Source organism: Pararge aegeria, chromosome 17, assembly GCF_905163445.1.
Source record: "Pararge aegeria chromosome 17, ilParAegt1.1, whole genome shotgun sequence".
NCBI lineage: Eukaryota > Metazoa > Arthropoda > Insecta > Lepidoptera > Nymphalidae > Pararge > Pararge aegeria.
The window spans coordinates 15,351,285-15,368,819 of NC_053196.1; the positions used below are offsets into that span (position 1 = coordinate 15,351,285).

A 17,535-nucleotide genomic window follows, 5' to 3' on the forward strand; every position below is an offset into this window, starting at 1 on the left:
AATATGCTGATGACATTGCTATTTACGCCAACGGCTCATCCGTGGATGAAATTTCTCCTCGCTTGAATTCGGCTTTGCATTATCTAAGTCAGTGGTTGTCAGATCATGGGCTTTCATTATCTATCGATAAGTGCAAGACCGTCATTTTTACTAGAAAAAGACAAATTCCAGTTCCAAATATCTTCTTTGATGATCATCGCATTGCACTTGCTCACAAAACCAAATTTCTCGGAGTAATTTTTGACTCTAGACTCAATGGCGTAGCTCACTCTGAACATATTATCCGTAAGTGTGAAAGCTCCCTAAACATCCTTAGAGCTCTATCAGGAGTCTGGTGGGGTGGTCATCCTTATACGCTAAAGCTCTTATATAATGCTATAGTCCGCAGCCATATGGACTACGGGCTGTTTATATTAGGTCCCTTAAATAAATCTGCCACAGAAAAACTCAACAAATTACAATTTAAATGCCTGAGGATTATCCTCGGTGCAATGAAATCTTCTCCCACCAATGTACTACAGGTTGAATGTGTTGACCCACCTATTCTTATACGTACGCAATATCTCAGTGATCGTTTTATTTGCAGGACTTTGCAACTCTCCTCCCATCCTCTCCTTGATTGCCTACAAAAACTGTCTTCTGTCCTAAGATCCGATCAAAATCTCCCCTGTCTTCTAATGAGTTACCGTAAGTTCACTCGTTTACCACATCCATTCCACTCTTCTCCTAAGCTTCCATTATACTCAACCCCCTTCCCAGGGCTGACCTACGTTCCACAGATTGAAAGTTTAGGATTAAGTAAAGATACGGTCGAAGCTGATGCTAAGTTTAACGAAATTTTCCAAAATAATTGGTCTGATTGCTTAGCGATATTCACAGATGCTTCAAAATTGTCTATTAACGGTTTTGTTGGTATAGCATGCTGGATCCCAAAGTATAAAATATGTCTACAATACAAGTGCCCCCCAGAAACATCGGTATTCACTGGAGAATCTATTGCTATTTTGGAAGCCATCCTTTTTATAGAGTCCCACAATATACAAAACTCCATTATATTGACTGACTCCTTAAGTTGCCTTCAAGCACTCAAAGGAAATCCTTTCCGTAGTAGAGCACTTGTTTCTTCAGTCTTCAAAATCCGGGAAACCTTATTCCTTTGCCATAAAAAAGGACTCTCTATCAAATTGGCTTGGATCCCCGGTCACACTGGAATTAAAGGAAATGAAAGAGCGGACGCTTTCGCAAAACTTGCTATTGAGTCAGGCTCCCTAACCCAATTTAAGAACCACACCCAAGATCTTTGCGCTCTTGCTAAAATTTATCTTTCTGACTCTTGGAAATCAAGTTGGAACCTATCAAATTCGGTCAAAGGTAAATACTACGCTACGTTGCAACCGGAAATCCCCCGTCGACCCTGGTTTTTCTATCACCGAAATATGGTTCGGTGGGTTGCCTCAACTATAACTCGTCTGCGGATCGGACACGCTTGCACTCCAGTACACTTAGCTAAATTAAGAATTAGAGATCACTCAATGTGTGAATGCGGTCTGGATGAAGGTTCAACCTCTCATATACTCTTCTCTTGCCCTAAACTCCTACATACACTTTATGATGTTCTTCCCCCCAAGATCCCTCGTCCTATAAGTGTACAATGTCTATTAATCCTTGTGTTTAGTCCGCATGTTAAATTCTTATGCAGATACATTAAACGTAACAACATTAAACTGTAAATACACTAATCTATTACATTCAGTACATTTTATGCATAACAACACATATATTTTTTGTCTATAATTTAAAAAAAAAGAAAAAAAAAAATATATATATATATATAAATATCTATAGTATATTGTAATGTTAGATATTAACAGTTACTAAAACGCTACCCTGCTATTGTTTTGCGAACTAAAATAGTCTCAAGACATTTTCACCATCCTCCTTTGTGTTTTCTTCAAGCTACCCACCCGTCATTGGCGAAGTAAACTGTGCCGTTCCGGCATGACAAAAAGCCATTAACTCAAAGAAGAAGAAGAAGTGTGATGAAAATCGTCGTATGAAACGCCTATCGTACATTGCTTATTACAGTCTCGGCTTCGTTGTCGCGCTCGCTTACAGCTCGCGCGCTTACCGCTTCGACTGTAAAATACAAGGTACCGTCCTTGTTACATAATATACTATTTCATAGGTTCATATTCCAGTGAGGCACTCAACAAGAGATAACATTTTGTTTTTTTTTTTATTTGTTTTATTTTATTGTTGCTCCAAGTGTTGGCGGGATAAAGAATAAGTAATAATTACCTTTTTTCCGTCGCGGAATTTCACAGTCCCTTCGATGATAGATGTGGCAGGACTCGAGTCCGCCATTTTCTTTTAGAACGTCAAGTGCCGCGGTCACAGCGCCACACCACCATCTTGGACTAGGCCATACTTCACTGCACTGCACTTTTCGACGCAATATCACTTTTTCGTTTGCGACTCACTCACTTAGTTAACTTTCACTTTAGGACACTTGTTGCACAACCTGTAACAAAAGAAAACGTTAATATTAGCAACATTGTAAACATTTAGTTCAGTAATCCAAGTAAGTTGAGAGATAATGGGTCTGGTATATCCGTAACAAAATTACAGATAATAAAAAAACCAATGATGCTAAAAGTAGGTACTGTAAGTGGTTATAAATGAAATGGGTTTTATGACTCGAATGGTATATATATATATATATATATATATGTAGATTGTAGAACTATCTACCATTCGTATAGGTTTTATAGTTCTACGTTAAGAACGTATACTATGCTAAATTAAACATCTAAATGGCATGAATGTCTGGTGTGCGACACTAACTGGGAAAACAATACAGAAAGAGCTAAGATTCATTCAGTATAAACACTTCGTAAAACTGCATTAAAATCTTACAAGCTAATGAAGGATTATGACCTATTTTCAGACTTTACTTATTTTTTACAAGCTTTTATTTAACTAGCAATTTTTGTACGTATTTAGTAAATTATGTATTTCAGGCGGAATCTTGCAACTCAATTTTGAAGCAGATATACCTACCGATTGAGCTGAAATTTAGTATTAATTAAGACAGGATACATGTGTGGCTGCTATTAAAAAAAAAATGGCAGAAAGGATGGCTCCGTACTAAATCAAAATCTTTTCTTTTACTTAACAAAATAGCATCATAACCCACGTTTGACGTTGGCTGTCAAATTTAAATTGAAAGGCGAAGTTGTCAAACTGGACTTGTCTCTTTGCCTAGAATATAGGATGTAGCGAGAGTCACAGTAAAGTACCGGACTTTTCCATTGATGTTTAAGTTTTAGCGAGCAAATATTTAAATTTTAAACACTAGTTAGGGACAAGAAATGTCGAATAACTTAAAAGCGAGTTTAAATTGAATAAGTTTCGAAGGGGCTTGATGAAAAACTTCGCTCTTTGCGCGGATGTCAAAGATATTTTTAATTATTATTCCTAACGACCTACCTAATAAAATGGCATGCGTATTAAATTCGTTGGAACAGTTACAGTAACTTTGTCAAGTGGGTAAATAATTAAACTCTTGAAAACTATAATTAGACTAGCGGTCCCTCGCGACTTCGTCCTCATACAAGTCAACCTTAAAAGATAGACAGATGCTGTCGCTGCCTTTTTTTTTTATTTTAAAGGGGAACAACTTCATCATACATGATTCTATCGAAACTTAAACCGTTTACGCAACGCGAGCAGCGGAAGCTCTCAAAAGGAAAAAACTCGATTTAGAAAAAATCTTCACTGGTGCTATGCTGCTATTGGTCTTTGCGTTATGATATACACACAAAGTAATATAAAGTAAGCCGACTTAGAATAAATTTTGCATCATTTGGCGGCATTATTTGAGTGGGTTCTACCACAGAACAGCGAGACACCGAGAGCGGTGGCATCCTTATGTGGTTAATATTCCATCAACACGCACGAAACGTTTTTTTATCTACGTTTCTGATACGTACCGCTAGGATGTGGAACGCGCTCCCGGCTACTGCGTTTCCTGCCACGTATAATTTGAGTACCTTCAAGGCTAGAGTAAATAGGCTTTTTCTAGGCAAGCGTGCTCCGACCTAGACCTCATCATTGCTTTCTAACGGGGATGATTGTCATCAAGCGCTGGCCTATCGTTAATAAAAAAAAAAGAAATTGTATGGTGGTAACTAACCAAAGTCTCTTACTAAACTAAAGGAAATTGTATACAATTTTACAATAAACTACCATCTTGGGGTATCTCCGAAAAAGTTCAAAGTTTGTGTTAAACGTAAGCTTATAGAAAAGTCCTATTAGGTATAGTATTAAGGACTACGTCAACGATAAAAATGCTTGGGTGTAAATTACTGCTCTAACCAGGTTGCTTCTTAAATAGTTTTAAGTGATGGTGATAACCAAAAAAAAACAACCGGCTAAGTTTGTTCTGGGCTGCTTCTTAGACTAGGGCTACTAAGCCACTAATCGACATGATTTTTGGCATAGAGTTAGTTAATATATACTAATATGCTACGACAATATATACATCACGATCTAGCCCCAAAGTAAGCGTTAGCTTGTGTTATGGGTACTAAGATGGCTGATGAATAATATACATAAATACTTATAGGATACATATAAACACCCAGATACTGAAAAATATTCATGTTCATCACACAAACATTTTCCAGTTGTGGGAATCGAACTCACGTGGGACTCAGAAATCAGGGTCGCTACCCAAGCCAATCGGCCGTCGTTGAAAGGACGGAGAGTAGCATAAATTACTTTTTACTTCTCTTCAGGAAAACTGAGCGGTTCCGAAGGGTTTTGTAAAAAAACGTAGTAAACGCGGACGAAGAAACGCTCGTATACTATGTCACTATACAGTACGCTCGTATACTATGTCACTATACAGTAAGTCGGGTCTAAACCCATGAATATTTAATCCTCAAACTCAAACCGTAAGTAAACGTGGGAGGGAGTCCAGAATTCATAATTCGGCTGAACATGGCAATGGCACTGCTAACTAGAGTTTTATGAAAACGTTTGCGAACTAATTTGTTATTCACAAGCACATTTTACGGTCCAGTACAATGGCGTTTTTGCTCGACTGCGCGAAACTGTGTGTGTTTTCAGAAACTACTGTAGTACCAATTTGTATATATTTTTAGGGTTCCGTACCCAAAGGTTGAAATAATAGACGTTATTACTAACTAAGCTGTCAGCTCGTCCGTCACCGTATAATAACAAATTATAATAAGCCATGTTTTAAATTTAAAGCTTATTATTTATTACCAGTTATTTTTCGTGTTTACTTCGTTTTGACTATGAAATTTTGATTATCTTTATATATATATATTTCTTGTGTGCGTGTGTATGTCACTGAACTCCTCCTAAACGGCTGGACCGAATTGAATGAATCTTTTGGAATGCCTTTGGGGGACACCCTGGATGGTTTAGATTCACAAATCAGCCCGACAGATGGCGCTGGGGTCCGCTAGTAATATATATAAAGATAAATAAGCAGAGATAGCTTTGTGGTTAGGACTGTGGCCTCACTTTCGGGGGAACGAGTTCGAAACACGGCACGCACCTGTAACTTCACTCAATCTATCTTTAATATATTTTGTAAACAAAACACTAAAAATATCGATGATAAATGGTGGGATTCGAATAACCTACTTTTTTTGTGCCGCGCGGCGTTCAGCCGGACTCGGACCCGAATGAAAATGTTCTTTTTGGGAATTTCATACACAGACCACGCATCGAGCAGTAAGAAAATGGCTGTCTGAGTGAAAACCTTTGCGCAGAAAGGATCGAAAAAAATAAAGGAGTGTTATAATGATATTCGTTTTGAGGTTTTAATGTTGGCAATAAGCTAACTGTTTCCGAATCTTTTTAAGAGGATTTAAAGCATGGGATTAGATAAATATATTTAAAAAGATATTATGTAGGCAAAGTTGGCGCCAAACAAAGCTATTATCCATGATAGCTTTAACGTCATAAACAGCGAAATTGCCTATTACACTGAGCGATTTTGTATCGCTTTTGCTAGGAAGCGATGTATTACGGACTGGCGAGCGATTCCATCTTCCGACACTTGGTTACAACTCAATTACTTAGTGGTAACGTGAACAAAGCGAAAAACAGCGATAGCCTGAATGAAGAGTGAATATGGTATGAAATGGAAAAACTCGTCTCCTTTATGTGACATACAAAAATTTTAGGGTAGGCAGTGCTTTTGTACTTGTATGATGTGCACGCCACTGTAGCCTAGTGGTTAGAGCTTTCGGGAGACTGGGTTCGATCCTTAGATGCACAACGCCTTTGAGAGCATGTGCGTTTTAAATTATATTTCTACCTACGTATTAAATTTCTACTATTAAAAACTAAATATTTAAAACACAATATTTAGTTTCAGAGATTAAAAAGTTTAAACATACAAAAAAAGCTGTTGAGCTTTATCACATTTATTAATTCCAGCTTGGAGGATTTTCAGGTACCTACAAAATTACAAAATTTAACTTAGTTTTTACTGAACAATATGTTTGTTAACCCCTACTAATATTATGAATGTGAATGTAAGTTTGTTTGTTACGCTTTCACGCAAAAACTACTTAACTGATCCTCATGAAACTTGGTATACATATTCTTGGAAGCGTTAGAAGTAATATAGGATACTTTTTATCCCGACATTAAGCTCGGTTCCTTTGGGAGAGGGGATGAAAGTGTTTGACGATTTTACACCATAACTCTGACAAATTATAACCGATTTAAATATTTTTTTTTGTACTATAGAGGTTATAATTTTGCCCACACTTTGTGTAGATATGAATGTGGTTGGAGATAGATGACAGAACTCCTCAGCGGACAGCAGCAAACCCCTCATTTAAGGCTTAGCGATACTGAATACTTTAATTTTTTTTAGAACTACAACTAAATTGAACGCCACATCATTTACAAAATCAAACGCAGACGAAGTCGCGGGGCTCAGCTAGTATAGAAATAAAACAAGTTTGGTTAAAAGAAGAGATTTTAATGGTGACACGAGAGTGAAAAAATAAATATAAATATAGGTAGTATGACAACAGACACATAGCCACGTAGCCCAAACTAAGTAGCTTATGTTATGGTACTAAGATGACTGATGAATATTTTTAGTAAGAAAATTCATAAATACTTAGAATGCTTTTGTATCGGAGCGAAACGTGCGTGGAGGGTATTTTGGATGGCCTTCGTGGTGCAGTATACAAAGATTATCTATTAATCTTTCTATACTGCACCACGCAGGCCATCCAAAAAAAATAAAGTGCACCGTGCAGATTTGCCTGGTTTTAGCAAATAAGACTTCATTTTCAGTGTTTATCATGAAATTCCGTAACATAACGGCGACGTAAATAGAGAAGTAGTATCTTTAAGTATCTCATATAAAAGGGAAGGTTACAGGCTTCACACAAATAAATAAATAATAAATAAATATACTACTACAATACACACATCGCCATATAGCCCCAAAGTAAACTACACTTATATGTGTTATGGGTACTAAGATGACTGATGAATATTTTTATGAGTTATATACATAAATACTTATAATATACGGATAAGACACTGAAAAACATTCATGATCATGAAACAAACGTTTTCCAGTTGTGGGAATCGAGCCTACAGCCTTGGGGTCAAAAAGCAGGGTCGCTGCCCACTTCGCCAGTCAGCCGTAAGAATGCTTCGGTGTCGGAGCGAAACGTGCGTGGAGGGTATTTTGGATGGCCTGCGTGGTGCAGTGTACACAGAGTAATGAATAATAAAATACACCGTGCAGATTTGCCTGGTTCTCGCGGATTATAGCAAATAAGGCTTAATTTTCATTGTATACCATAGAATTCTATACCGTAACGCCGAAGATAAGAGGTATCTTGAAGTATCTCGTATATTAAAGAAATTTATAGACTTCACAAAAATAATAATATCGCGTAAATAACCGCGAGGCACAGCCAGTAAATCACAATTCAAAACCTGACAAATGTGCAATAAAATTTTAAAAAGCCGACAAATGCCAGACGCGTGAATAAAATGTGTGCACCGTTTGATGTGCGTGCGGCTGGCGGAATATATTTCTGAAATTCATTTTATGTCATACCTCAGCAACAAAAAGGTCTAAACCGTGCAATCCCGTGTTATTGCACGATCTATTGTTTTATAATTTCTTAGGCACGCTTTTTGGTAGAGATTGCACCAAAATACGTTTAAAAAATAGATTATCAAAAGTTTTTGATGGTTTTTAATGAATGTTCAGTAACAGTAAGGTCCCTCGCGACTTCGTCTGCGTATAAGTCGACCTTATAAGATAGACATATGCGGTCGCAGACTTATTTTAATTTAGAACAATTAAAGGGGAACCAACTTTGTAGTATATGGTTTTATCGAAGCGTTAACCGTTTACGCAGCGAACGCAGCGGAAGTTCTACTAAAGATAAAAAAACCCGATTTTGAAGAAACATTGTTCATTGGTGATATGCTCCTATTGGTCTTAGCGTGATTATGTATTGAATATACTCGTATATAGCTTTTAGCCTTTCTCGATAAATGCCCTATCCCACACTGAAATAATTTCTCAAATCAGACCAGTAGTTCCTGAGATCATCGCGTTCATGTAACAAAAAAAAACCATACCAGCCAAACAGGCGTTTAGGGGTATGGCGAAGCCTCTCAGCAGACCAACATTTTATTTCGAAATGGTCACATTTAAATTTCATAAAGATCTCATCGGATCTTCAAAACGACATATGACAGCAAATCTACCGCGATTGACTCCATAGCATAAATATTATTTTTTTACGCATTCAAATAACATAACATCACGCCTGTACTCTCGTACAAAATTACTTACTTATTTGATACAACAATTATTTCAGAAATCGGTTTATTTTGTTCAAATTAATTCCATCTTGTATGTCATATTATCTCCGTAACAAAAAGGTCAACAGGTACCGTGTAACGAACCCGTGTTTTTGCACGAACTATTGTTTTATAAATCCTTCGATACGCGATTCATTCTAGTTTTTTTTATTAGAATCTAATAAATTTGTTATAACTTGTTATTTTAGTGATCTTTTAAGTAAGCATATAAGCGTTAAATGCATGTTGTGTTTACATATATTTGATTTTACAAAACATTTGTGTAACAAAGCTTATGTCAAAATCTATAAGTAGTAGGTATATTAGGTCAGTGATAGTAGGTAAACCATAAATGGTATAAAAGAACTCTTAATCGTGCGACTTTATCCGTAGCTGACTTAATTACTGGATAAGGGGCGAAATGATGCCGCTCCAAATATTGTCAAGGGGAATATGAAAGAATAGAGCTCTAATTTTTTTTTGTTTAAACGCGCTAATCTCTGTTCCTACCGCATTTTAAAGTTCTATTTTGCGTTCCAATTTTCAGTAAAACTGTTCAAATTTTTCCTCATAACAAGGTTAGCGGAAGACAATGGTATTTACGTTGACAAATAAAATGGCAAAATACGTTTATAAGGATTTATAAAAATTCTACTCCCAAATGGGTTAGAATGCGCTAACTTGGAGAAATCAGTCCGTTTGAAAAAAAACCTTTTGCGTAGTTGTTAATTCTTGAGCTACACAGACAGGAAAGTCGATGCGGTGGGTCAGAGTATATTGATCGACCCCCGACGAGGTGGACAGACGACATTAAGCGCGTCGCCAAAAAGACCTATGTCCAGCAGTGGACGTCTATCTGTTGATATGATGATGCTGATAAATTACTTTTATCAGGTAACAAGGCAAATTAAATACACATAAAATACTATACAATAGGAAGGGCTTTTTGTCTTGTTTCGCTATAAAGGCAGTCGTAAGTTAATATTATTATGTATAAAGATCCTAAGCTTTTCCGTCGATTACGCTAAATGAGCAACACTAAAGCGTCACAACTCATAAAACATTTTTTTCTAATCCCCCGATAGCCGCCCCATGTGGTCCATACGTTACGGATATTGAATATAAAAGCCCCGGAATGGCCCCCGCGGGCATAATATCCGATGGATTTTGTCCATGGATTTTATAAATATTAGATAGGCGATTTTAGATTTTTTTGGTATACAGGGTGTTTCATAATCAATTTTGTCTATAATATTTTTAAAGTCAGAAATGAGAATCTGATGATATCAGGCGAGTCGCTGGGCGCCGCTGGAGGCAAGCGGCCCAGGACCGTGGATTGTGGAACTCCCTACAAAAGACCTATGTCCAGCAGTGGACGTCCATTGGTAGAAACGATGATGAAAGATTGCCTCTATATACAAACACTTCTTCATAGTATTGTTTTAAATAATAAATATATTGCGCAATTCATCAGCGAATTGAGTAACTGTTCAACCATTACTCTACATCTGTTTATTCGAGCGTCGCATAAAAACTGTTCAACCAATTATAGGTTTTGTTAAAATCGAGGTGTTCCGAAGCCTAACTTTTATAATAGGATTTTTTATTAATAGAGTTATGAATAGTAATTGTTGGAAAGTATAATATTCAGTAAATTTTCGTCGTGAAAACTTTCATCCGCTATTCTATACTCACTACGCCACGTCGCCCACCATCCAATTCAGTCTCGCTAGTTGTTCTATCAGACTTTTTTTTCGTTCGTCTAGTCATATAGGTCTAAGCGTGATTTTAAATAGCCTGTAACCTTCTTCAAGAGTTGAGCTATCAAAAGCCAAAAAGATTTTAAAGCCAGAGAAAAGATTAGCGAACAAACAAAAAAACTCTAAGATTTGAAGCTTTAGAGTTATTTTGTTACAAAATGTAAAAATTATGGCAATGTTTACACATGAGTTTTTATTGTCTTTTAAAGGATTTTCTCATCTCATCTGTATCTTTGGAGTGGAGGAAGGTGGACTTCCTTTGGAAATCGGTTAAATCGACTTTTCATATTTCTGCTATTATCTTCACCCTGCTTGCCTTTTACCCCACTAAAACTTTATAAGGTTCTCATCAAAAAGACGAATTAAGTTATTTCAAATATCTCTAGCGAGTCATGACAATTAGTTTAGATTTGACGGAGACATGGAGTAAGATGAATGACCACCAAGAACTACAGCGTCTTGTGGTTGGTCATAAATTTACACGCCACCGCGGACTCGGTATGCTATATATATAAGTCAAATTCAGGCTAAGCTAGCTAGCTAAATAAACCTAGGCTAGCCTTAGCCTTAAAAGGTTGTTTCTAAATTATTGAAGCGTAATAACTAATTAATTTTTATTTCAAGCAATTTAAATATCACTTGCTAACGGTGAAGGAAAACATCGTGAGGAAGAGGCTGAAAGTTAATTATATTCTCAACGGCGTGTGAAGTCTACAAATCTACACTGGGCTAGCACGTGGTGGACTTTGACCTTACCCACTTCCAGTGGCGTGCACTTCATACATGCACAAAAGCACTGCCTACCCTAAAATTTATATAGAACTCGTATAGGAGGAGATTTTTTCCCTGCTGTATGCATACTCTGGTAAGAAACCCGGTGCACACCACTGCCCCCCTTCTCATTGTGGGAGGAGACCCGCATCCTGTAGTGGGCCGGTAATGGGTTGCTATGATGATGAATCACTAATTAGTCAAATGCACGACAATCTATATTATTTGACAGCCGAGTGGCGCAGTGGGCAGCGACCCTGCTTTCTGAGTCCAAGGTCTTGAAAATTGTTGTGCGATAAACATGAATGTTTTTCAGTGTTTGGGTGTTTATCTGTATATTATAAGTATTTATGTGTATTATATTCATAAAAAATATTCATCAGCTATCTTAGTACCCATAACACAAGCTACGCTTACTTTGGGGCTAGATGGCGATGTGTGTATTGTCGTAGTATATTTATTTATTTATCTTACTTCCTTTTAGCTGTTCCAAGTTTACAGCTATCTACAATGGTTACTTAGTTATTATTAATTCAACTAAGCTGGTCTGATTTGCATGTTAAGTAACCAATCAACGGAAAACGATAGGCACATGCGTGAGACATGCGTATACAGAATATGAAATTAATAAGCTAGGAAATATTATGACTAATCATCAGCCTACTACGTCTCACTGCACGAAAGGAAGAAATTGTATCTTCCCACAGCTTAAAGAAGCAGACACAACGGACCTGTTTTTAGATAATATACATTTTGTTGTCTGCGAAAAGTGCAGAACTCTTTTGTGGGGTTGATACACGCTTTTACAACATGATTTTTAAGGTAATTCTTGACCTACCAATACATTTAAAAAATGTGGAAAAACACATCTATACATTTATTTATTTAGGAAGCCAACGTTATATACAATGTATTAAAATTATTATAATGCTTATAATAATTTACAGTAATATTCTGAATTTTACATTGTATACACCACTTACAGGCTAACTCTGCATGCATCATGAAATATAGACGTTCTTCAATATACAGAACCCAAAATTTGATGAATTCCTTAATGACAAGGTAGATTGGAAGCTGCCAGCTTTGCTCAGAAAAATGATTGTAAATGTTGATGTTGGAAAAGAGCTACTGAGATTCTTGCCGGCTCTTCTCGGTAGAATCTGCTTTCCGAACCGGTGGTAGAGTCACTACAAACATACATACTTGACGGTTCAAAAGTGCTTATGAAGTAGGCCTACTTGAAATAAATGAATTTTGAATTTGAATTTGAATTTGTTCAAGCTCGTAAGTGGCTTAGACTCCTTGAAAAGATTCCATCAATTTCGGCACAGTGATACGATATGCTCGTTCAAATAGGAAGACAGATAAGATGAATATTTAAAAAGGGTGTTCGGGTTATAGTATCGTTCGTATAATCATATGAACGCGATAAGAAACATTCTATATTACAGTCTATCTGTAATATAGAATTTCGTCAATGTTATTTATTGGTATAGAAAATATACACGTATGGGAAAATAAGCAACTTTAGCAAACGCTTTTATATGTACACATGTAATGTCTGGTAGTACATGAACCATTTTGAACAATATAAATATCTCATAAGAGGGCTCAGAGTCACTCAGCGAGCGATGCAAAGAGCAAAGAGCTAGAAATGAGGAAATCCGTAGAAGAACTAATGTTACCGACATAGCTCAACAAGTCGCGAAGTTAAAGTGGCAATGGGCGGGACACATAGCTCGGAGAACCGATGGACGTTGAGTTTCCAAGGTGTTGGAGTGGCTACCCCGCACCGATAAACGCAGCGTTGGTCGACCCCCAACCAGATGAACAGACGACAACAAGCGAGTTGCGGGGAGCCGTACTACTGGATACAAGCGGCCCAGAATCGTGGATTTTGGAACGCCCAAAAAAAGTTCATGACGATGATATAAACAATAGCTGTAATTATTTATAAATAAGTTATAAAGCGAAGGAGTTTCTTTGTTTCCATATTTGAATGCACTAATCTGAAAAACTAGCCATCCGATTGGAAATCCTTTATAGGTTAAGAGATCGAATATCTCAAAGTATCAAAATCAAAGCCTAGGTATATATAGAGTCAACTTTCATCATCGTAACGTAAATCTTTTGTAAGGAGTTCAAAAAAGAAACCTCGCTGAAGGTCTCCCAACGCTGCGCTTAATACCGGTGTGGTCTTGCCATTCCAGCAACCGGGGACAACAAAATTATAGTTTCTTTGAGCTATATCTCCCGCCCATTGTTACGTCCGCTTTTAAACTAGTTACAGTAAAGTTTTAGTTTCGGACTTTGCTTTCATAAATAACATATCACGAGAGTGAAACTACTGGGCACAGCCATTTTCTACCATATAATATTAAAATCTCCATTTATTTAAAAAATAAAATTGCATTATAATTGGGTGCATTTTACATCATCCTGTACACAGGTTGTTATTAGTATTAATAAATATAAGGCAGGGGCGCACGATGTTTGCGAAAACGATATTTCGTTAAAATAATTAATAGAGGCCCCATTTTCGATTAGCTAGGGGTCCAACGACATATTTCATTATAGCGTGGGGTGTTAAATTAATTTCCTTAAGTGATATGAAAATTTAAGGGGTGCATTAATATAAATTGCATAGAGAAACGCATGCCAAATGTTGTTTTACGATTTTCTGACATTCTTTTGTTGAGCTATTTGTTTTTAGCAATCATGTGTTAGCGGTTGCCCACCTGGCTGTTACTACGCCATATTGACGCCACTGTGACGTCAATAGAAGATTCATTAATATAGGTTAATATAGTGCCCTTACATTGGGTCGGTAACGTTCCCACTTTTTTTTTTTGTACGATTGTGTGTAGCTGATTAACGTTAATGATTTTAAAAGCGTAACGCTGGCTTGTTGGCTAGCCTCGGAATGGGGCTCTGCCAGTTTTGTTTGAATTTGAACCCTAGGGCTCGAAGAAGTGAAGGGATCCTCGACCTGAGGGCGCCTCATGTGAGCCCGAACCTCGGCTTAGGCGACGATTGGAGTGAAAGGGTTAAGGATGGTGATTATCTTCACGCTTATAAGTGTGAGTGAGCCCACGTCCGGATGACGTCAGAAGTCGGGGACCTCGTCTTCGCCGGCGAAGACGCTGTGCAGAGGTTGATTGTGTGTTCTGATAGGGAGCATTGTCAGTAGTAATCTGATCGTCAGGGTCGTGAAGGATATGTTTAGGCCTCCTCTTGTTGAGAGTGGCGCTAAGGTTGGGTGAGTAAAAAGAAGCTGCAACTATGAGAGGGTTGGGATGTCGGATAGCGGTCCCTCGCGACTTCGTCCGCGTATAAGTCAACCTTAAAAGATATGCCGTCGTGGACTTTTTTCAAGTAAACAAAATCTTCAGTTTCTTTCAATTTCTCGACAAAAACCTAATCTTCCCCAGTGCCTGCAATATGAGTCCCTTAGAGTGAATAGGCATCTTCTAGGCACACGCGCTCCACCTTGGGTTGCATCATCACTTAACATCAGGTGTGATTGCAGTCAAGCGCTCATCTCTAAACAAACCAAGCCGGAGAAGTGCGGACTGGCATAAGCGTACTCAGCTTCCAGGCAAAGGGGGGGCATAGCATTTAGAGCTGAGCTGCCCTAACCACACCTCAATACGCCCATGCGGATTGGTATATTTGAGATTGAGACCTTTGCGAACGTTATAGAGAACTCGCAGGTATCCAGGTTTCGTCACCATGTTTTACTTCACTGTTAAATCAAGTAACGTTTTAAATTCCTTAAATTAAAAAAGCACATAACTCCGAAAAGTTGGAAATGCGTGCCGGGGCTCGAACTCGGCCTTGAGAAGCCGAAGCTTTAGCCACTAAGCTTAATGGTTAAAGCTGATATAGGGGTTTAGCTGTAGCATAGATATTTAGTTTTAAAACTCTTATTTCAATCAAAACACTTGTCAGAAATAAACTTAACACTATTTCAAGTTACTGAAAAACACTATAAATGCGACATGCCTTCTTTTGCTCTACAGCCCCTTACTTGAGTTTTGAAGTAAAACACGACTAAGAAAATGCAAATTCACAAGAACCGTGCAACACAGAAGCCCTTCAAATTCCGTCCAAAATGGCAGCTGCCTACCATCTGTCCAAGAAATCGATTAGAAATCGCTTCGAAGCTCCGGAATAATGGAGATATTGTGAATTTTGCACCCACTTTTACAGATAAGAAACGCAAAGGTATCGAGTGTCTTTTGTTATCTGTCTAACATCTGCCGTGGACAATAAATAGCGATAAAATAGAATAAAAGACAAGAGGTGTCACTCTACTCTCATAATGTATCAGTATCTTTTTAATTTTTGACGTTGATATAATTAATAAACTAAGGACGATGACTTTGATGTTGTTTATAATAAATAAATAAATAAATATACTACGACAATAGACACATCGCCATCTAGCCCCAAAGTAAGCGTAGCTTGTGTTATGGGTACTGAGATACCTGATGAATATTTTTTTATGAATATAATACACATAAATACTTATAATATACAGATAAACACCCAGACACTGAAAAACATTCATGTTCATCACACAAACACTCTCCAGTTGTGGGAATCGAACCCACGGCCTTGGATTCAGAAAGCAGGGTCGCTGCCCACTGCGCCACTCGGCCGTCTAAATTTCTTAAAATTAATCTTCTTTTCTATTCCTATACAAGCAAGCCCTTGACTGTAATCTCACCACGTGGTAAGTGATGATGCAGTCTAAGATGGTTGCGGGTTAACCTGTTAGTGAGTATGGCAGATATATTAAACTTATTAGGGGAACGTTAAACCACTTAGCGGCACTTCTTTGTCGGTAACTAGCCATGGCCGAAGCCTTCCACGATACCAGAGAAATTTCAGAAATTATAAATTCCTAAAATTTTCGGGAATCGAACCCCGAACCTCCAACTTAAAACCACAGCGTTCAATATATTGACGTGTAATAGGCTCTGTCAAAATTACCAACCTATTAATCGACCTCAGTGCGAAGAGCTTGTCTGGCCCTAGTCCAAAAGCTGGCCACGTGCGTATTCGTGGACTTCACACACCTTTGGGAGCGTTATGGAGAACTTTCCGAACGATGTTACAAGTTATATTAAATCCCTTAAAACACACATACGAGTAACTCACAAAAGCTAGAGGTGAGAACGAGCTGATGTCCACAAACTAATTTCGAAATCTTTCCTATTAGGCATTGATAACTTTTTCATTTAATTAGACCTTTAGACGTATTTCTTATTCAAAGTGCCTTTAAAGACAATAAATGCAAAAGCAATCCCTACTAATATAATAAATGTCACTGTAAGTTTGTTTGTTACGCTTTCACGCAAAAACTACTTAACTTACTACTTAGGATCGGTCCTCATGAAACTTTGTATTCTTGGAAGTGTTAGAAGTAATATAGGTACTTTTTATCCCGACATTAAGCTCGGTTCCTTTGGGAGAAGTGTTTGACGATTTTACACCATAACCGACAAATTATAACCGATTTAAATAATTATTTTTTGTACTATACTGGTAATACTATGTGTTTAATTTTGCCCAAACTGTAGTTCGAGATAGAGAAAAGAACTCCTCAGCGGACAGCAGCAAACCCCTCATTTAAGGCTTAGCGATACTGAATACTTAATTTTTTTTAGAACTGCTTCTAAATTTAATGCCACATGATAAAACTAAATCAAACGCAGACAAAGTCGCGGGTAACAGCTAGTCATTTATAAAATAAGGCTAGTAAATACGATATAGTTATTAAAAACGGCATGCATAAATAAATTGTCGTATTCGGGTGACATTTCTCATTTCTGGTTTAAGTCCGCATTAAATCCTGTAGCTACTTACTGCCTGTATTAAATAAAATTATAAGTAGATAACTAGTGGCAATTAAATTATTTACATTTAAATTAAGGTTTAAAATAAATTTTTAACTGTTAATAGATATAGTATATAATTAAACGTCGGTTTAAAATAAAGGTTTTCACAATCATCTGGTTTCGATTACTTCACTCAAACAGACTTACAAAACATGTATTTTATTTGCATCCCACCCTCACAAGATTTCAAGGCGAACCCC

General features: G+C 37.3%; 1 protein-coding gene across 1 annotated transcript in view; it reads right to left on the minus strand.

Annotated features, from left to right (window-relative positions):
• The window catches only part of LOC120630843, a 224,764-nt gene that overhangs the window by 168,353 nt on the left and 38,876 nt on the right, over positions 1 to 17,535 (minus strand). The window contains exon 2 of the mRNA XM_039900141.1: positions 2,299 to 2,521. Coding sequence (XP_039756075.1) covers positions 2,299 to 2,364 — 66 coding nt within the window. The 5' untranslated portion in view covers positions 2,365 to 2,521. The remainder of the gene's footprint in view (positions 1 to 2,298; positions 2,522 to 17,535) is intronic.